At 37.3% G+C, this 23644-nt stretch overlaps 1 protein-coding gene across 1 annotated transcript in view; it reads right to left on the reverse strand.

The window, feature by feature from the left end:
• Positions 1–23644, reverse strand: part of LOC147908219 (uncharacterized) — a 59020-nt gene that overhangs the window by 34236 nt on the left and 1140 nt on the right. Inside the window, exons 2-5 of the mRNA XM_087410511.1 lie at positions 5014–5060; positions 3130–3379; positions 2871–2899; positions 2484–2528 (exon numbers count right to left, since the gene is read on the reverse strand). Of these exons, the coding sequence (XP_087266637.1) occupies positions 2484–2528; positions 2871–2899; positions 3130–3379; positions 5014–5060 (371 nt within the window). The remainder of the gene's footprint in view (positions 1–2483; positions 2529–2870; positions 2900–3129; positions 3380–5013; positions 5061–23644) is intronic.

Consider the following 23644-nt stretch of genomic DNA (forward strand, 5'->3'; position numbering starts at 1 on the left):
AAGTTATTATTCTTATTATTTTAATGTTACCTTCATAATATTTTAATTTTGGTAAAAATTTTTATGTATATATATATAGTACTGTATATATATACTCAGCAAGCAGCGTATGACTTATGACTATAAATATTTTTATCAAAAATGGGAACATTTTCTCTTTTACAAAAAATTTTTTTATCATTATTATCGCTTATACCGAATTTACTCATGAAATATTGTGTACATTTTTAATGTTCGTGAGATTGTCTTATAAAAATTACTGTATCTTGTTAGTAATCTATCTGATGAGATATCAAAATGAAATAAGTGATACATATGCGTCAAAATAATAAGCTCTAATGTCTGAGCTTTGTATGTGTATACGTGTGCATATATGAATAATAAATTGTTTCATATCCAGGATTAAATAAATTCCTAATTTATTTTAATCCATCCATCTTTTTAAAATAAATACGAAAATCAATGAATAACAAGTAATAAATAATGTTATTAAAAATATTCACCTCACATGGATGCTTCGTCACCCGGTGTCTGTCCGGGCCTCCGTGTTTGTGAAGTTAGCGCGGCGTCTTACTAATTTTCAAAAAACAATGATTAGTTCTTTTCATTTCTTTATTTTTGACTTTATGGTATTAAAAATGCAGAATATTTTTTTTTATTTTAATAAGGAACTGTAGAACTATGAAAAGTACTACTGGAATTGTCATTATTTTCTTTATATTTAAAAAAAAACGATGTTTTAACTTCATAGGTTCACATAAATTTGGATTTTGAAGTTAACATCGTTCTATTAATATAAAAAAAATAATGACAGTTCTTATAGCATTCTCTCTCTCTCTCTCTCTCTCTCTCTCTCTCTCTCTCTCTCCATAGTCCTACAGTTCCTTATAAAAATAAAAAAAGTTTCGCATTTGTTATATTAAAAAACCAAAACTGAAAAAGTAACAGCTGGAACTCTGTTTAAAAATGATAGTAGAATATGAAATTCTGTTAGAACTAATGAGAAACGTCAATGAAATTGCGATAAATAACCAGCACACTTTTTTTCCGAATTCCGTGATGTCTTGTACATTTCAGTCTATTAAAATTGGTAAGTGTTGAAATGAGAAGCGATAAGTATTGGTAGAAAATGATTACATTTGGCGTCTTTTGATAATTTATCGTGATCGCGTTTCAAGAAATAATAATAATACGACGCATGTGTATATGTGAAGCGGCTCACATCGCTGCTTGCCGACTCAAGTCTCACTGCGCGAATGTAAACAAGATGACCGCGTCATAACATAGTAAATTGTACGTCGCAAAATGTTATGTGCCAACTGATTCAGCCATTTTATAAAATATAACATATATATTATAAAATAAAAACATATTATTTTAGTCTTTACATTTCAAATTAATTACTGCACGCTGAGTCTAATGTTTATTCAAAGATTGAAATTGACCTTTGTCTCAATCAAAAAGGTATTCATTTTAATTAATTTATTATTCTTTCTAAATATTTCTGAAATAAAATTGTATGATTTTTAACACATTGAGAATTAAAGCTTTAACAAATTAAAAAAGGAATTAAAACGCTGCAAAATTATATGATTTTTTTTTCTTGATTTATTTAGAAAATTATATAATTCTGATTCGAGAGAGAGAGAGAGAGAGAGAGAGAGAGAGAGAGAGAGAGAAATAAAATTACATATTTCTATTTTTCAGTCACAGGACAAAGGTATATTATATTCTTTTAATTGAAAATGAACTAATAATTTGATCATTATTTTTCAGTGAGTAATTAACGAATCATTTAAATTTTTACTTAAAAAAAGAAATAATTAAATTACTAATAAACTAATTATTACAATATGCATGTATTTACACATAAAAAAGCAAAAGACAAAATTGCTGAGTAATAAAAATCAATCACTCAAAGTGAAAATTATTAAGTAATAAATCGTATAAAATTTATTATCATTAATATGTAAATTCGATGTAACCATTGATTAATTTTAATCGTTTATAATTATAAAATTAATCTGGATATTTTCATATGAAGATTTTTGATTCTCATAACTAAAATCTCCAGAATATATATATTATTGAAATATCATATAATAAAAAATTGGGAAATGTGTGTACCTTCACTTTGTTAACTTTTATTATCGTCTGATAAAAAAGCGTAACAATTTTATTTTAAACGGTAAATAATTTTAGTTCCTACGTGTTCGCAGGAATGTAACATTTCAAATGGACGGACTCGAAACTCTTGGGAAAATGTCACGAAACGTCGACGTTTCGTGCCAGCTACCACGGGATGGTAAAATCATCATCCTCATAACGCCGCTCATAAAGATCATGATCACATGCATTGCCTGAGTTCATCCGAATATTTCTCGCTCACTTCACGACGAAGAAACACGAGCAAAAACTTAATTTACGAGTTAATCTAATTTATACTATAAGTCGTGATACATCTTTTTTTTTTTAACACTCACCCAATGCTGCGTCGCCACTACTTCTCCTTCCGTTCCGTCGAGGTTCTGTGAAGAAAATAAATTCGAAACATTATTAAATATGTTGTGGAAACATACAAAAGATATGTTCACGTGATCGCGGTATGATACGCTGGTGTTCAAATGTAATATCTAAACGCTATCGATCGTGGGATTCGAGAGCTGCCTAATCATTGATCGAGTGAGTCATGCTTGTTTTCGACGTCTCGTCGGTGGCTCCCATATATACGGTACGCGAAAACAAAACCGAACCGTAACAGATTTATCTTAATAAATTATGAGCAATAAAATCAAATTGCGCGATCAACATTTCCAGTGGTAATAATTTTTAAAGATAATAAAATATAAAAAACGACATCGGATACTTACATCCTTCTTCCTTTTCACGGTTGCGGCACCTGAAATCATATTACAAAACTATTTTTAAAAACAATACAGAGTGCGAAACAGCCGACAAAAAAATGTTTTCGATAATGGCGATAATAAAATGTAACGTAAAAATATATTATATAAAATTGATGGAAATAAAATCCTTTTTCACTATCTTTCTCTCACTCTCAAGTTCCACATTCGCTTTTATTTCGTTATCTTGATCCTTGATAAAGACAATGTAATAACAAAGACTTACCGCCAGTGGGATTAGGTAACCGTGTGCCGTTGGTACCAGCGGGGGTAGTCGGATTCACGACGGGGGTGGGTGTACTGACGGTACCTACAGTGACCGGTACACCTCTGGTTCCGAATGGAAAATACGGTGAGTCCGGGGGGTATGTGGTACCCTCGACCCCACCCCCACCCCCACCGCCGCCCCCGCCACCCCCGCCTGGCCCCCCGCCCGGTCCACCCGCCGTAGGACCGAATGCACCACTGCTATACGCCTGAAACAGAAACCGAAATACATCCTTTTTTTTCTCAATTTTTTCATTTTCACTTCTGGTCGCGACAATTATAATCGCAATATTGCAGCGACAAATTATCGATATAATAATAACAGTACGGGACACTGACTTCGTATCAAAAATATTCCAGCTACAAAAAATATTTTTACATTAAAATTATTAAATAATTATATCTTTTAATTTATCAAAAATATTGCATAATTATACACTTTTCATTTATAAAAGCGCTGCGTTTTATTTTTATTTAATTTATAAAATTAATACAGTTTTCGTAAATTATAACTTTAATTAAAAGAGTACCTGCTATTTTGCATTGATTACGGATAACTGTCACAAGTCATGAAAGAAGAGAGGAAGGATGAGGATGGGGGAGTATGCGAAATGGAGGAAATGCGACAACGATAACTCGGGGGCGGCTTTAATAAATCATCCATCGAAATCAATATTCCTTATCAGCTATGGTTTAACGACTGTCGATTAGATACTGCTCTTTCTCTCTCTAGCGCTTTCGAAAAGTTCAAGTGTATCGTATTCGCTTCGTTTCTGCTGTCATCTAGCGTTTGCAGAAACAATGGTTGAATTATATCCTCGAGAATTGCGATGAACGGAAGACGTATGAAACTCAAATATAGTAGGATCATTATCTCACGTTGAATAGATACGTACAAGGTCTCACGTTCCGCATATGTATAACGCAATTATCTAACAAGAATCGTCGATAAGTGACAAGAAATTTTTGTTTCGTACAATAAAAATTTCGAAAAACGTGGGAATAACTCAAAAATAAGTGCTGCAACAATCTTTTTAATTTCAACGATATGAAAAAGAAATATCCCAGTTTCCTTGCGGAATACGTACAAGTAACTTGATGCACCGAATAAATTGCCACGAATGAGAGAGAGAGAGAGAGAGAGAGAGAGAGAGAGAGAGAGAGAGAGAGAGAGAGTGTAAGTGATATTAAAGTCGGAGGTTTGACGGCGCTCAGCGTTCCTCGGTGGAACCAGAAGATATTTTCGTTTCGATTCGATTACTGCATTACGCATATAATATACTATTAACGTTAATTATTAATTAATTAAGATGATTGATATCAGTATGATAAATGAATGAGAATTAATTCACAACAACAAAGTCACAAAGATAAATTTATGTCATTAAGATTAACGAGGCAGTCAAATACACATGTCAATTTTCATGCTCTATTATGCTCGTGCAGATAAATAATTACCAGGCGCTTACCAGGAAGGATATCTTTCGTGACAAGAAATGAGAACCGCTTTCCGAAAATATCATCCAAGGTAAAGTTTTGGGATTACGTTGGGGATGTCGGAGGGAGAGTGCGGAGTCGGGACGGTGCGGAGCGAGTAACTTTTTCTCAGATAAATTCGCTTCTACGACTGCAATAATTATTACGGTCCTATTTCTTACATAATCCCGCCTCGTTTAGAGGTTCAAGTCGTTGCAACAAAGGGAGAGATCTTGAATATTCCAACTTCTCTCGCGCCGTCGCTCGACTCGAATAGGGCAGAAAGGAACAAAGGGCGATACGCGCGCAAAGAAATCGCTGCGATTCGTATTGTCGGCGTGAAGGTCAATATCAAAAGATCACTCACCATTCCGTTGTCTATCGTGGGACCATACGACGTCTGAAAGGGCTTTTCTGTAACAGATAAAACAAAAATCTATGAAAATCAATTTCTCCAACAATATTTTCCTGCTCTTTGTCAAAAGACTGAATGAATTTATAAAAAAACAAATTTATTTGAGTTCACGTATCATTGTGCGCAATATAAAGCTGCGATTCGTATTAACTGTACATACATATTAATTGAAACAATGTCAAACTTTAAATTATGTCAAATGTACGAAATGTGTATCATAATGGCATACATATGTACGAAGCCCTTACATAAATTCAACCTTACACATCCTGCTCCCGCGTAATCCTTGGGCAAATAAAAGAACAGACGCAGCGCGATACTAAAAGGAAGACAAAGGAAGAGGATACCTGACAAAATATCCGCAGTATCGGGTAGGGGATTAGAAAAAAGAAAAAAAAAAAAAGAATATATCCGCATCCCCCCACAGCCCGCAATATTCTTGGCGCGTGAGTCGTTGGGTGAAAAGGGGAAGCGAAAAGAAAGTTCCCCTCTCGAGAGCATAGTCGATGCAAAATTAATGCCGGGCATAAATTCGCGATGCGTCTTTATAAATCAAAATCGCGATCGCGCTAAGAATCCGCGCGCGGGAGATATGTATACGCGTGTTTTCCACGTTGCGGCTGATACGCACGCGGAATAAACAACGAGATAAACATTACGAGGTTGCCGCAGTCCGGGGCTTCATCCGTTATTAATGCCCACCCCCGTAACACGTATACGTAGGAGTGCGAACCTATGCGCGAGGCGCACCGTGTCTTGCGGAGAATTTATGAGAATCGGCTGGATTTACGTTTCGAAAAACGCCCGGAAGGAATTGTAGAGCGACGCGTTGCCGCATCGAGATTAATTTTTATTCGACGAGATACGCACTAGCAAGTACTCTCTTATACTGTCCGTAGTTTCTCTGTCCTATTGTCCTTCATTATCATATTAATCTTCGTCTGCAATCTGTTCTCTTTTTCTTGTGTTACAAGAAATATAATTGAGGGGATGGGCGGAATAAAGGCCTAATTGCAAAATCTTGATTTTAATAAAAATTAAAATAACTTGCTTACTTTTTTATTACATACGGTATCAAATGAATCTATGTAATGTCTTTAAGAAGTTACATGTTACAATACTTTACTATTATGATCAATATTGTACGAAAAAGTTAATCTCTGGAAAAAGTAAAATTATGTCTTTATTCTATCCATTCTCTTAATTTTACTCTCAAATTTCTCCGAAAGAAAGGAGGATAAATAAAATTCGATTCCCCCTCCATTGAGAAAAAATTGTTCATTTAACCAAGTTAATTTAGGTCGGCTTTATTTCGTAATATAGTATGTTTGACTTAAATACATACATTCTTTATCGAAAGAAATAAAGACCAAATTTAACGTAATGAAATAAACAATTTTTTTCTCAGTGTCCTAAAATAATAAAAAAAAAAACCTTTTCATCGAATCTTAACGTTTGAAAAGAATTCGTGATATATGTATAACAGAAGATTATATAATCAGATTGAATTAAGGAGACAAAAATATTATTTCACTACACAAACCCCTTCCTTCTTTCCTCACATCCTGCAATTATCTCCATAGTTATCTTCAGTTATGGGAATTGTTATCCTAGAAACGACATTACAGTCCGAAATTCGCAGGATAGCGATATCGCGAGATTCACATACGGAAACGTACACGCATTACAGGTGTATACGTATTACATTATAGAGAATGTAGTCTCGCGTGAACGATAGGGCGAGTGTCCTCGGACGGCACACGATCGCCCGAGATAACTATGAATCCTAACAGTTTCGGCTTGCTCGTGACATGTTTGCCGAAGCGTGCAGCACCGACTCCGCAATATCATGCATCAAAGGACAAGCTAAACCATGGTCCATCGTGTCATCCTCAGAGCCGGCGCAAGCCCGCTCGACCGTTATGACGTAGTGCTGAGCACCGGGCCTCCATGTCACGACTAGTTCGTCTTCCGCGTTGCCTCTGCCGCCGTCATCCGTTCGGTAATTGTTCGATGAAGAATTAGCCTGGAATGCTGGTTGCGGGTGTCGCCCTCGGTCTGGACCGTACGTACGTAGACGCCGAGGAACGATCGCGAGATTGCGTGCGACCTGCCGCCAGTGGCGGATTGCTATGTCGGATACATACACGTATCACGATATCACTCGTCACTGAGTGTAAATTTACGAATTTACACTCAAACTTAAAGTAATCAATTTGAAACAATAAACGCTATTTATTGGTTTTGGCGACATAAAAATAAAAAATATAATACAACATAACATTAAGTTTAGAAAGACATGTACGTATAAGCTTCCTGCTAAAAATTTTTATCAAGAAATAATTTTTTTTTTTTGTATGTTTAATTTTCCTCACACACGTTCGGCCTCAATTAAAAGTCAAAGCAACTGAGAACAATAAGAAACATATGTTTCTTTGACAAATAATATTATTTGATACAATATAAAAATGTAGTACAGTACAATACAACATAATATTATTGTAACATGTCCAGAAAGATACATAAGTTTCTTGTTGAAAATTTTTATCAAGAAGTGATCTCTCTCTTCTCTCTTTTTTACATGTTTGATTTTCCACACACGTTCTGTTAAGAGGATAGTCGGAAACGTTAGATTAATGCGATATTCACGCGGAAGAACAAGAGGTGGTCCGATAAGAGACGAGAAAGAGAACAGCAGCACGTTCCGCTGATACGGAATTTGTTACGCAATGCGCAACGTGATGTCTGATGCGATAATATATCCATACGGTTTTCAGGCGGCATTAATTCGATATTACACCTCACGATTCGTGCGACACGACCTCGAAAACCACTATACAGCAAGCAATTTTCGATGGACGACACGCAACCACGACGTGTCGGTTATGTTTTGTCCCTTTGAAAATCCACAAAGTACCGATCGCGTTACAGAAGACATACAGAGGCGAAAATTGAGTATCATATCAGATAAACATATTTCATTAATTATTATAATCAGTTGCGTTAAATTATACTGTTGATAGGACACAAGATTCACTCAAATACATTCGTGTAATGTATTGTTTGCCTTATTTCATGAGACATCTAATGAAATAATTAAGTCTCTACATAATTCACAATAAAGTATAAAATAGACGAAAAAAGTAGCAATTAAATCGAAAAGTACACAGGATTAATTTAATAAACACTTTTTTTCCTTTATTCTTCCCAATTTCTAGATTAAATTAAACCAAGGCATTAAGCTTTTAGCCAGCTTCTAACGACCGTGCATCACGGATATTTACGTTTGAATAAAAACTGGAACACGAAAAGTCGAGTATCACGCCGCGTTATTGCGCGACGAGGCCAAAACTGTCGGACACTTTCAACGTTGACGATCTCGTAAAAAAAGAGGCATCCGCTCGTGTGGAGTGGGCGGCATCCCGTAACAAAAGTGCGCGCATAAAAAAAAAAGCGGAGAACGCGAATGCAACAAATAGACACGCGTGAGCGTGAATATACGCGGCCGTGGCATCGAAGCACTTCGGTCCTCGGGACCGTAAAAATGTATAACTCACGGCTGGGGAGATTTCGCGATTTGATACGTCGCAATGGCCGAGGTAAATCGAGAAGGATTTTCAATGTCACGTCGCATTAGGGCTTACCGTTGGGCTCAACTAATTACAGAGAAAAAAAAACATGCCGAACCGTTCGCGTAGAAAAAGTTCGCCAACCGGGAAGCCGATCATCTGCGAATTTTAAGAAAAATTTGAGGACAGAGTATACATGAAGGAATACGCCGGGATCGTATTGAGATTGCTCGATCGAGCGTATTTAACACGATCCTTTACCTTAGATGACCATCTGGACTCTGTGAAATTGGCAGCCTTTCATTACTTAATTGTCAGAATTTTGTAAAACGCATCAGAAACTCTAAAATTCTACTTATACATCCAAATTCTGGAACTATATAAGAAATAATTTTATAAAACTTGTGGATTCTTTCATTTAATGTCACAGAATTAATCCATTGAAAATAATCCGCTGTTCATTCAATCAACTGGGGTCTCGCAGAGATAAATTTAAAAATCAGTGATAACTCACAATTCAATATGATAAGCGAACTATCAATATTTAGATATCCTTTATAGATAACTTACATACTTCTTATATTCGTTAAGAAGTATTTTAATATATTATGAGACAATAATATATCATAAACGAAGACAGAAGATACCCTACACAAGTATGTTAAATTTATTAAATTATGAGCAAGTAACGTTGATTAATACATTAAATCATGACATGAGAGAGAAGCTCAGGGACCAGTTTGGAGTAATAAGTACCAAGAAGACCAGTATTCGTTCGTCATATATGACGAAGAACGCCACAGGTGAATCGCGGCAGCCGGTTTTCATGTTTGGTTGAAAAATAATTCAGTCGGTTATCTCGCACATCGAATAGCCGTTCTATCGTCTTCTCGTGGTATCCATCGGATCACCTGCCGAGAGCGAGCATGCCGCACGCAGGTTACATGCCGTTCTAGCGTCAAGAAAAATCTCGCGGGGAGTATCACGGCAAAGGCGGAGCTCGTAAAGCGGTAAAGGAAATAATTGAACACCTGCGCGCCATGGCGGGCTTAATTCAATTAGCCCGCCCGACAAATGCCCGACACTTTCTTTGTGCGCCCGATGTAAATTTTACAAACAGCTTTACGGAGGCCTCTTGCGTAAATCTGGATACGCGACGTATCTCCAGCAGTCTATGCACTGGTATTTCGGGATAAAAAAATGTCGTTGTGTATCTTAATTCAATAACTTTACGATTATGACCAGAAATCGTGCAGCTCTATGATTCAATGCGACTTCTAAGAAGCCTAAAAGGAGCTGTTTGGAATCTGCATGTTTTCAAAAAGCCTAGTTTTAATGTAGAGATAATTTAAATATAAAGATTTAGAAAATACTATTTTTTCTCATTACAAAAGATTTCTCTATTGTAAAATTTCCTTGTTTTAATAATCGTATGATTGTGCAATGTATAAATATACTATTTATTTTTTAGAAACGTATTTGTTATTAATATAAAATAACATCATTTAATCGCTTCGCACATAAAAATCAAAGACAATTGTTCGCATTATTATTTTTTTGCGCTTAGGATCCCGCATTCGCTAACTTTATTACTGGACCGACCCTATGTTCGGGAACTCACGTGTGTATCGTGCCAGTGCATAGTGCCACGCGACCTAAAAGGGTGTTGGAGGCTTCTACAGGTAAGAACGAGAAGGGGAGGACGAGAAAAGGAGCCACGATCATTGAGGTATACAGAAACGGCGGTAGCGGGGGCCCTACCACCCTCGGGGCCTACGACCCCGACGAGAGGTGGAGTATAGGGTTTTGCCGAGGGAGTAAAGAATAGAATCAGACGAGAAAGACGAAAAAAACGTAGAAAAAGGCTCAGGTAGCCATTGGTGCTCAACCGGGCTTGCACAATTTCTATTATCTCGGTTGTCCTGATAAAACTTCCCTACGTATACCAACGAGTTAATTATATCTTTAAATTATTATAAAAAATTTAGTACAAACAAACTACAAAGGTAGCTCCAAAAAAAGCATAAAAACTAATAAAAGCAACCTGAAAATATGCGAATACAGCTGCGGAATTATTTTTCGTAAATTTATTTTTAAGAATAATCAAGTTATTAAAAATGTTATTATTTGTGGTAAAAGCAGAGCTTCAACAAGATCAAAAACTGTCTAAAATATTTAAAGAATATGAGATATACTGTTTTTTCTGTTTTTTATGGCTGTGAAAGTGCAATGTCCGTTAAATGATAGTCCTATAAGAACCGCAAGGTCCAAATCGCGGATGCGCACAGTGAGATCGTCCAAGCGAGAATAATCGAAATTCAAGAAGAACGTTCATGCTCCACTTTCAGGCATTGTATTCCCTGGCTCCGTACCTACGCTAGTGATCTCCGTAAGTCCCGAAAACCGCAGTGCGCGGCCTGAGTCCCACGGGGCTCAACGCGGAAGCAGGAGGAAGCGGAGTTTCAGGAGGCAGAAATTTTATGAAGACGAACTTCTGGCCACGCTCCAATTTCCCCTTCCAGCCGAGATTGAAAGAAACGTCGCGTGTGCCGTCAGGAGCTCGCGGGAGTACAAAAGAGCACAACTGGCCCAAAGGGAAAGAACGGGGAACTTTGTCTTGTGAAATTGTCGCTGATCTTCTTTTTAAGAAACACACTGTTCTATTTAGAATAAAAGAGACAACAGGATTACCTGCTACTCTCTTTCTCACGAATTTATTCAATAATAGTAAGCTCAAATTTAAACAATAACACACGCTATTCATGCTTTTAAAAAATATCTATATATTATTTTCTATATATATCATATAATGATAACTTTTTTTCCATATTATATGAATTACAATAAGGAAGTAACTTAACGATTTCGTAATACGTTATTTTTCGATCATTTTCCTTCAATTATATAGAAGTACAAAAGGATGAAACAAAAGGACTAATCACAAACAATAATATTTAAAACAAAGCATTTTGAAATTATAGCGTTATTATTAAATACGTAAAAACATAAATGTTCTAATATCGAATAAAAAGAATTATAACAAATTAAAAGTTATGAAAACTTCGATACTTGTATGAGCGTCACGGTCACATGCGAGCAAACGAAACGGCAAAAGAAAATGGTAGCGTGACAAAGTCGGCGAACTTGCAGAGGGAAAAAGAGAGAAAGAGAACAAATGGGGAGGAAGGGCGGTAAGAGGAGGTATCGTCCGTTGCCGTTCGGGAGTAAACGGAACAGCGAAGGTGTATTTTGTGGAGGAGAAGGCTGCCTGCCACGCGACCATGGGGCCTCAAGGTGGGGATGTCGGCGTGCCAAGGGGCCCGCGGGACCAAGGCGATCGTGAACCGCCGAGGGGGAGGAGGGGGCGGGCGTGTGTATATGGGGAGACGGGGAGAAAGAAGGTGGCGGGGTGAGGGGGGAAATGCAGCAGCAGCAGCAGCTGTCGCTGCCAGTGCCCCCCTTCGTGTTACCCTAGAAGGGGCCCACTGAAGGACATTGGCGCAGACCACGGGGGCCCCAGTGCATCTCAACCTGTCGCTGTTAAAATAACCGGGCAACTCTTGATACTCTGTCTCACGTTCACGCTCGTGAACAAAGTTTTGTGCGATCTAAAACCTCCGAAACGATAAAGAAAAACCTTTGATTTATACCGTAGAAATAAGACAAAGAGTGGTTAATGATTAACAAGTTTCCATTTACGTAAAAGAGAAGAAAGAGAGAATTTAATATTTCTTTTGCAATATATAAATTCTTGTATCTCTTGGCGTTAATTTCAGGAATAAATTTCAAAACTAGAGACTAGAAATTACGATCAGATACGTTAATTTATGATATTACAAAAAGAAACAATAAATTTGTACAAGCAATTTATGTCGTCAATGCGATCCAGTTTCAAGTTGAATAGTTGAATTTAATTCAAGTATTCAAGAATGTGGGTTAAACGCAAGTTGCATCATGCTTGTTGATAAACGTTGCACGTGGCAACGTTTACCACGTACTCGAAAAACGCTCTTTACATTCTCTCGATCGTCGCATAATATCGGGCCGAAAACGAGAAGAGATCGGATCAATCGCTCATGGCGATTCGCGGCAAGTAAAAGTATGCCCGTCGCCGATTCCGTCGATCGATGAAAACGGGAAAGGTGTATGTGTGTATGTGCAAAATCGCGTGTATAAAAAAAAGAAGGCCAATAAAGAGAAAGAAAGAGAAAAAGTGAGAGAGAGAGAGAGAGAGAGAGAGAGAGAGAGAGAGAGAGAGAGAGAGAGAGGAGGGGAGGAGAGGAGAGGAGAAAAGAAAGAGAATCCAAAGTGGGCAGAGAGTGCGTGCGCGCGCGTGCCACTGTCGGCACGTGGCACGCACGTGTTCCGGTTTCTCTTGGTCTTGCTCGCACTCACTGACGACGCCTCTACGCGACGCTCTCGACACGCGTGTTCATTCACACGACTTCACGAACGACGAACGACGCGCGGCAGGGCAACGAGGATAAGGATCCGAAGGCAGAAGAGCGAATCTTGGTGGTTGCCCTCGGGGGTATACATTCAACAGGTGATCTCGCGGCACTTACGACGCCATTTTTACTTCCGCGATACAACAGCGAGCGTGATAAAGCTTGAGAAACTCAAACTAATTGGAAGAAAAACGTATATACGCCTCTTTCTTTCTTTTTACAGAAAAGAATTATGAGATGAAGTTTGATTATAAAAAAAAAGGGATATCTCGCTACAATACAACAACCTCTTCGTGTATAACAATTTTTATTTCATTTAAATCGTATTTTATTTCCTATTTCTATCTTTCTGAGAAGTAAAAATGATTTTCGGTAGCAGAAGGGTTTAAACGTGTTAAAACGCTTGGTCGCGTTCAGCGTTTCTCTCAACGGAATCTCATGATCGTTTACCCAATTAGAAGTGACATTCCTTCAAGTTTCGTGCGGGCCATTGAACGTCAGAAGGTGACGTCGCGCGCTCGAGGACAGTGGCACCTGCCAAAAAATCGGAGCCCCTTTTTTCACAGGAGAGAGCCCCATGTGCACATTTGTTGTTGAAACCCCGGTCGCGTGGACGAGCACGTCGCGTATACGCATACACGCGTGGCATACGCATACGACGTGCATGCACGTTGTAGGTACGTTACACGCGTACTACTCGGCTGCATGTGGGCCAAACTTAACGAAATCTGACCAGATGTCTATTTCGAACGTAGCGCAGGTCGGTGCCGCGTGTCACCGAAAATCTACTCGGTGCATATGCGCTTCGCACGTACGTACGTACGTATGTGCATGAATTCGTACATGCGTGCGTGCGTGCGTGCGTGCGTGCGTGCGTGTCACACACATGGATTCTGGCCAGATTCGCTCTCTATCGGATTGCATGTGCCTGTTGGTGCTTTACAGGTGGCATTGCACCATCTCTTCCTAATTTTTAACACTCGAGATATCACTCGAAGCAATGATGTATATATTATATTATATAATAAATAAAAAATCTAAGAATAATTTTTATTACCATTACTCTCTAAATCTGAATCAGTGGATAGTCACTGATTACCCAGTGGCATACTTGGCAGTGAATAATCAGTGAAATTTAATTAAAAAAGAATGTTTGAGCATTATATATAACTAAAATACTGATATTTGCACGTTAATTTTAATCTTCCAATATTCATGGAATTTATGCACTAAATAAAGGTTAATTAGATCACATAATAAAAATTAACTAGGTTAGGAATCTCATATTTCATTCATTGATTACCAGTGGTATACTTGATGGCTGATATTAGTGATTATCTACTAATTTAGACTTAGAGGAGTAATGAATAAATAAAAAATCTGAGAAAAATAATTTTTATTATCATCTATTAATTTTTTTGTTATCAAACTGCGGATGGAATTTTAAGTACATTCAATATAGATTAATATTTTCAGTATTTTAATCACGTGCAATGAATATAATGCACTCAAGGCAATCTTGCGTAAAATTGAAACAGAAAAATTTTGTGTTAATAATAAACGACTTTAGATAACTGTGATTAGAGTTAACAGCCTCAGCAAATTTATGCACACAGTTGTGAACATTAAACGCTACTCTATATTACAATGTTCTGGTGCGACGTAAACGATAAAACATAATTGAGAACCATCGTGGCTACGCCAATGAAGCAAGGGGATACCAGGATATGGTGCCCCTTGTAGGGTGGTGCTTTCAGTCAAGCTGGTAAGAGACACGACTCTCTAGGACGATAGGTATTTGTCCTCACGGAGGATGACATTCGATCGTATCGCGATGAGATTTTTGAAGACGATGAACTTTTATTTTTGGAAACTATCGTCAATCCTGAAATATAACTATATTCTCTCTTTCGAGCCTCGCGGCTCCAAATATTAACGGTAAAATATAATCATCAGCAAAAATACTTTCGAGGGAAATAAAGGAGAAATTTATAAGTCTTTAAGATACGAGATACAAACATTTACAGCAGCGATCGGGAACGATGTATATGGAGAATCGTATACGCGGATCATCCGGCATCTTTTTTTTTATCGTGCCAAGCTCGTTTCTGTAACCCAGTTCTCGCCGCGGCTAATGGACTTTTGCTCTTCTCCGTGGAGCGTCGCAAATTTGCGGAGAGGAAATGAAGGTGATAGGGGAGGGGGAGAGCGCTCAGAGAGATGAACAGAAAGGAACTTTGAAGAGCGAACGGAGTATGACTGCGAGAGAAAAAGGGACAGAAAGAAACGGAGAGACAGAATGCGAAGTAACGAGAGCAGGAGAGCCGCGAAGAGAGAGAGAGAGAGAGAGAGAGAGAGAGAGAGAGAGAGAGAGAGGACCCGGAGCGCGAGTTTCACGCAGTGGCAAATTCATATCGACCATAACAGGAGCGAGGCGAATGGCGTATATGCGGTTCGGTAACGAGGGACTTGCATTAGTCAGGAATTCTCGAGTGGCATGCGCCCGTGTTTTTCGCAAAAAGCCTTAAAATGTCTTCCATTTTCCGTCGTTTGCCTTCCGCCGCCAGTTGTTCCTGGCCGCCAAAAGTAACGGTGATGAGATCGAGTGTTATACGCGGCATGTGAGAATTGCATAATGCTTTACTCTCAAACATAATTTGCAAAAAAAAAAATTACTTTCATACAATATTAGAGAATTTGAGAAAATTAAAATATCAACGTGGGAGAGTATTATCAACAATATTCTATTTCCTATGTTCATTATATAATTAACCCTATATTATTCGCGTGGCTGTTTTTAACACAATTACTCACGTGGGATGTTTTTGACATCATCCCAACGTTCTCAATTTCCTTTGTTCTTGATGATTTATAATTAAATAAAGATTGGCAATTATTCTACGTATCCTTTAAATAAACATAAAAGCAAAAGAATGTTTTAATTTTTTTTTAATTATGAAACAATTTGCACTAAAAATAATTGATATAAATAGCATTGATACATTTAGCGAATTTATAAGGCTAGGCATTCTCACGAGAATAATGAGGGGTTAAATCTAATTTAAGGGCTGTATTCATAGTCCATTCTTATTTCAAGACTTAAGTAATGTCTTAAGACGCTCTGATTGATTCGTGACTTTTCAAGACTTCTTGAAGACAATCTTGAATTTGATTATGAATACTGGTCTAAGTATTTCTATTTTGAATCGTAAGTTTGAGTTAAATTATCTCGAAGAACATACAAGTTTTGTGAAAACATCAAAAATGCATGATTATGACGCACACCAACTCGATATATTATTGACATAACTGTAAACTTTTCGACATAAAGGATTGTTATTAAGAAAATCGAGTTGATGCGGGCAGGGATTCGCGTGACCTATCGACATCACTGCATGCGTTCGTTCGTGAGCTTGCGAGAGACCGAGATGAGACGAGTGATGAAGAAAAGACGAGGGAGAGAGAGAGAGAGAGAGAGCGACAGAGAGGGACAGTAAGCCCGATACAACAACGGACGAAGAGGGAACGATTCTGATTGGGAGAATGCGCGATTGGGAGAGGATGTTCGTTGGCGGGGAAAGGGATCGAGTTTAGGGCGACGGGTAAACGGGGACGGTCGAGGGCGAGAGGGGTGGAAGCAGATGCTCATCGAGTCCCCGCTGTAAATGTAGATTATGCCCGCGCCCTTAATTTGTGTGCGTGCATACGTGAACGCGCGTTCTGGACTTGGCCTTTCCTAAGGAGAGGATTGAAAAGCGTCCAAGGAGACCGCCGCCGTCGCCGCCGTCGCCGCCGACTCTGGATAAAATTCACCAGAATATATTTATAACTGCGATACCGCTATCTCCTTCACGGAATCTGCCTGCAACTCGCGTAAACGCGCTCCCGCAAAATTGCACCTCCAGTATTAATAAACCACTCAGTATTAATAAACAAAGCGACGGGTCTGATTGGAATATCGTGGATTTACGCGGAGAGAGAGAGAGAGAGAGAGAGAGAGAGAGATTAAGCAGGGTTTTTTATCGCTGATGATCGTATCATTTTCATTCATTTTATCGTGCAATTCGCTTTTTTTTTTAAATCGCACTAGGAGAATTGATATTTAAAAAAATTATATGTCTGTAAAGTGTTGTATTATATCAGTTTTCGAAGATTCAAATAAATGCAAAGGAATGTTCAGGAACTAACACTTAATCTTTTATTTATAAAGAGATTTTTTGTTTTTAAATATTAACAGATTTCTTTTTTTACTTTAAAATCAGGCAGACTTGAACGCGAGAAGAGCGATGCAAAAATTCTGCGGCAATCTTATGTTAGATGGTGCGGCGTCGCGATGGTACATTTTTCCGACGGCGGCGGAAGATGACGCACCCTCCTCCATATTTTAAGTATGTGGATTTTCGACATGAGCCATTATAAGTTCGAGGACGCGCGCGTGAGGCGCGTGCACGCGAGACGGGGAAAGAAAGACCGAGAAAGAGGCGGCGGTACGCGGGAGCGAGAAAAAAACGGAGAAAGAGAGAGAGACGGAGCGAGAGGCAGGTGCATCACGGTGACACTCCCTCGATAATTCTTCGGAGAGAGAGAGAGGAAGAGAGTGAAGGAAGAGAGATGGCGGTAGCCGGAGAAAGAAAAAGAGAGAAGGACCTAAGTCACGAGTGTTGTGTCTGGAGCTCGTTTATGGTCGTTCGGTTAAACTCTCGCTCCGAGGAAGGAGAGTTTCGAAAATGGCGCCGGCGTGGAGTTCGGTGGACCCTGGCCGGGGAATGTTGAGCGTAGCAACCTTCGTGATACGATACGGGATATCTCGCGATCGAGGGAGAGTCGCGAAAACGGCGTTATTGGGATATATCCGATGCTCGAAATATTCCATTCGCGAAAGGCAACCTTATTTCATACAGGAAATTGAGCGCAAGTCGTACGTTGGCCAGAAGGGTACGAGCAAATAATATTACCTTAACCTTTAGAAGGCAGGAATTTATTTTTTAAATCTTACAGCTTTTTTTCCTTGAATAAGATTTATCATAATTCATTATTTTATTGTATTCCCCCTTGCCTTAAAATATAACACTGTTTCAGCGTCACTATATAGTGACATAGTTTCTATATAAAAATGAAAACAATGGCTGTGTTTAGAAGAAGAAGCAACTTTGCAACTGTTGAAATTTTTTAATGTGATTGGTTTATACATTTAGATATAGTAAGGAATTAAGGAAAAGACCAATCGAATTAAAATTAAAGAATTCTACAACAGTTGCAAAACTAATTTTCTGCTGAATGCAATCAATTTAAAAGATGACTGTTAATATTTCTTTACTTGAAAGACTGAATGGAATTGTCATAAAAATTCCTCATTCTGAAATTCCATAAATTCCTTCTCCCTGATTTCCTGACAAAATTTCGTAATTTTCCCTGACTTTCAATAATATTTAAAAAATTTTGGTATTTCCGTTCTGATTTAAAAACCGTTAAATATTTTGTTACAATTTAACATACCCAGTGATACAAATTACTAAATGTTGCTGATACTGCAGGTGTGATGTATGTATAATATATTAAATTTCTTTAAAGCCAAGAATTTTAATTTTTCAGAAAATTGCCGCAAAATTTCTTGATTTTTCCCTAATTTCACTGATCGTTTTCAGTTTCTTTGATAATTCCCTGATTTTTCCAATTTCCAGTTTTATAGCAACTCTGCTACACTAAACGGATATATAACAAAAAACATTTAGCAACTGGAAATCGCAACACGATAGCGACAGCGCAAATGGAGCGACATTTCGAACATTCGATGCGTGAACGTTTTGCGCTATACGTGAATCACACATGTGTGTTTGTTAAACTATATTTTATCGAGCTCGCTACTTCCTGAAACAAACTAGTGCCCCCAGGTAGATTTACTCGTGAGTCACACCGTGCGTGACTAATTTTAGATCCGTTAGGTTTCGGCACTGCGAGTGTTTTCGCCGCATTACGCGTAATTTCAAATCAGATTATTTTCTCGCGCCGGCGCGAACGTTTATCTTCGCCGATGGATTCTCCGGGATGCATCTCGTCGCCACGGCGGTTGTGTTTGAAACACAACGTGAAATCATTCTCGAAGTGACCGTTTCACCGACGTCATGAAACACGGACGAACAATGAAACGCTTATCTCTCTGACCGCCTTTTATCTCTGTTTATATACGTTACTATGTTGCGTGACTGATAAAATTTCAGTCGATCGGTTAATTATACGCAAAGCGAAGCCAAAGCAAAGACCACAGTGGATGAATCTTTACGGAGAGTAAATTAGAGTAAATTAAAACAGATATCAGAAATATTTTCGGTAGAATACGCGCTATTTTGGGATATCCTTGCACTTGAACCCTATAACGATACTTAACTGTATACCGAAAGAACGGCTTTGTTAAAGTTTCTAAAAATTTAGCTAGATACAAATCTGAAAATAAATAATAATTATGTGGGAATTAAAACATAGAACTTAAACGAACAAAATGAGTCACACGAATTAGTAAATAATATGATTAATTCTTAAAATTACATTTATTTTAAAATCATATATTTCGATTCCTCTCCGGAGAAATTCCATCCTCAGTGAACAATATTAATGTTTAAAATTTTAAAACTTTTCTAATTTTAAATATCAATATTGTTCACTGAGAATGGCCCGAAGAGAAATCGAAATGTATGATTTAAAATAACTGAAACTTTAAGAATTAAATCATATTGTGAATTGTCTATTAATTTGCGCACTGACAACTACGCGTTACTCTCATTTGCTCGTTTAACTTTTTTGTTTTAATATCGAGAATCTATAAATTGTTATGCTAATTATATGGAATTCAAGTTGATTGTTAGAATGTCAACTTTTTACAATATTATTCATTATGCTTGAGCGTAATAATAATCTTGATGGTTCAACAAAATTATTTTCTATTCCTAAGTCCTAATCTGTAGATAAATTTTTAAATACAGAAGCAAAATCGAATTCTTTCCGTACATGATATTACAGGAAATCATAAAGATGATACGTTACGTGATTTACTTTTTCTGATAAGACTTAATCCAGACGATTATATTTCTCTCGTGTGTGTTATTAAATTATTTTATAGCACGGCGATTAATAATAATATTACTAATAATGTAAGTCTATTGTCAATGCTTCTACTGTTATCCTGTATGCTTGCGATAAGACCGAAATTTAATACGGACTGTTTGCAAAATAGCATACAGAGCTATCGTGCCGTAAATTGAAGGCTCGCGACCGCTGTAATACGGCTCGTTAAGTATGGTACGCAAAGTAATATGAGCCTTAATAACGAACGCGGCGCAGAAAGATCCGCGACGAAGGTCTGTCTCTTCGACGCGAAACGACAATCGTCAAGATTAACGGGCCGAAACGAACTGACGACAGTCAACTGTCTCATAGTTATCAAATTATAAGAAACGAGACTCGGCGAATCCGACACCCGGTGGAAACATTTCGAGTGTAAATAACGAACTCTATCGATTATGCTGCAACGGTTCTTCGATCGTCGAGAACGGAGATGTTTAATCTTCTGTTGTTAAAATACTACCGACGTGAAGACATTCGATAAACGTGATATCAAATATCTTGCTACAAATTTAATATCACTGAGAGAAACATTATTCGTTTACAATACCTAACGAAACTTGGTATAATTATTTATTTCACTGAGAAAAATATCTGAGAAAATGGACGAATCAGAAGATTCTGATTATATCAATCAGAATTTCGATTATCTCAACTAGAATTCTAGTAGATTTAACTAAAAAAAAATCTGTTTCTAATCCTTTTTCAACCAGAATTCTAATTAATCCAGCCAATCATTTTTCTCGGTGTTTTCGTACATTCAAAAAAAATTTACTAAATCTTAGTACATATATCTTTGAATAATATGAAGTAAACATTTACTTATAATAAATAAATATTTACTCAATAAATATAAAAAGATAGTTAAATTAAATTAATAGATTTTATATAAAATAAATAAATGTTTGTATTTAATAAATATTTATACCTAGAAATATTCAAATAAATATTTATTAAAATTTAATATTTTTTTCAGTACACAAAAAAAATGATTCTGAAATTTATATACATATGGATCTAAATATAGAAATAACTTTATTGGACTATCAAAATAATTATAAAAAACTCAAGCATGATATAACAATACTACAAAAATTTTGACATTTTTATAGCGACCAGCTGTAGCATCTTACATAATTATTTTGATGGATAACATAATTATTTTCAAATCTGTATCTATATAGAAATCTGTAAAAATCTAAATTTTTACATAGTTCAGCAAAACTGTTCTTTCCGTGAGAGCGCCTGAAATTACGCAAGGCGTTGTTTTGCAACTAATGTGCAAAGGGCGATCTCGACATTGCCCTTTTCTGTCGTCTTGTTTGTCGTTCTAGGAAGTTTCACGGCATATACGCAATGCCGCGATATAAATTATATTTAACCGAATAGCTGGCGCAGAGCTCCCGCAGCGTTTCAAAGGAATATATGGGAACGCCTCGGATGAGACGTCCAAAACGTAGTTTTTGCGACTTTCCGAGCCGCTCGGCTGCGCCGAACTTAGCGTACAAGAGAGCCTACAGCACCCGTCGTCTTTCAAACAGCGTCTCAAACCAAACAAACATTTGAGATTTAGTTAACCAACTATGCCGTGAATTGCCGCGCAACGCATCCGCGTCCTTCTCTGGATTGCAATTTCATAATTGCTTTGTGCACATTCAGAAACGATAATTAACGTGGGAATCTCGCGGTTTCAAAAAGCATTGTAATACCATGAGCATAATTCAACATCGATTAACTAGAAACAGGTAGAATAATATTAACTCTTATAAGTACACCGAATAAAATTTTTGGTATTTGGAAGTATAATTATTTGTTACTATAATTATGATTACTACTATAATAATAATTATAGATATGTATATAGTTCTATTAATGATATATATACTTATTAAAGCTGACATTGTAGCAGTAAAAATCATAATTATGTAACATATAATTATAGTTACAAATACATGTAATTGTAGTTACATTTTTCTCTCAGTATATTATACATATAATCGTTTGAAAAACACAGCAAAAAGTTTACAGCTGCAGGCTTAATACAAACAAGCAAGGTGCCAATATTACATTTTTCAATGATTTTAATTACAATATTTAATCCTCCGCCGGCAACATGAATTTTAACTCTTCCGCCAGTAACAGGGAAATAGCAAATTTTTTATTGTTACGAATGATATAAAAATCTGAAAAAATTCTGGTACACCAGTCGAAGCATTAACAACGAGTTTTTACCATTGAATTGTATTTTACTTATTTTTTACAGATTTAAATTTATCTACCAAAATTCACAATCAAAATATCGATAATGCCTTTAAAGATTTTAGCTGCGAAGAATTAATATATCGTAATGATAAAAGATCAATATTTTCTGTAGTTTTGTACTTTTATTTCTATAATAAATAAATTTAATAATCTAAAATTATTTACGTCTTTTATGCCCGTTTCTACGAATTTATTAATAGATTAACTTTAACTTTGATTCAACAATGTAGATTAATCTCTGTTAATTTATCTCTTTATCTTTTTCTAATTCTTAGAAAACGATAAAAAGTAAGTTAAATCGAGATTAAAATTAATCTCTATATTGATAGAAATGCGCATTAGAAATAGAAAAAGATCAATTAGTTAAACTGAAATTAAAATTAAACTACATTAGTGAAGATATAGGAATTAGAATTTTTTTGTCAAATATTCATTTAATTGAAATAACAAGTAAAAATTATCAAACAACCTGCCAAATGTTAGACATTTAGAAACTAGGGGGGGAGGGGGCTAGAAATCGACACATGGTCGTGACAATCAAAAGATCCACAAAGGATGAGAACCGCTTTCGAGAGGTAACGCACGATTCCGCGGCACGCAACGGCGCATCGCTTCGTGGCTGCTTCTCTGGCAGGTGTATGAAGCGAGAAATAAAAGAAAAACGGCGTTCGCGGAGGCTGACTGCTGAGGAAGCGAGAAGAAGAGAGAGAAAGAGAGAGAGAGAGAGAAGATAAAAGAAAAGAGAAGAGGCATGAGAAAGAAGGAAAAAGGATTCGATTTATGGACTCTCGCATTACATCCGAGCGATTAACCACTAACGATTCGTACGATCGCGGCGACGTCCTGGCACGTGGGTACAAAACCGCGATAATTCGAGAGATCGACTGGGAGCGGAACGGAGCATCGCGACGGGGATCATCTCTTTCCCGGAAGCCTCCCTATCGGCGCTTACCCTCGCATTCATACGAGCATGCTCTACACATTCACACATACACACACGCACACGTATACACATACACACGCACATATCGCTTCATCGCTCACACTGTTGCACATGACAGCGAATGGCGACGGACGTCTCTTTAACGCGTTCTAGGTTATGTTATTCGCATCCCGGCGCGACGCCGCGCTGCACGCGAGGGCGAAGACGAACCCAGGACGACGGAGGGATAATCGTGGAGGGATAGT

Source organism: Acromyrmex echinatior, chromosome 10 (assembly GCF_024713525.1).
Source record: "Acromyrmex echinatior isolate Ae372 chromosome 10, ASM2471352v2, whole genome shotgun sequence".
NCBI classification, from domain to species: Eukaryota; Metazoa; Arthropoda; class Insecta; order Hymenoptera; family Formicidae; genus Acromyrmex; species Acromyrmex echinatior.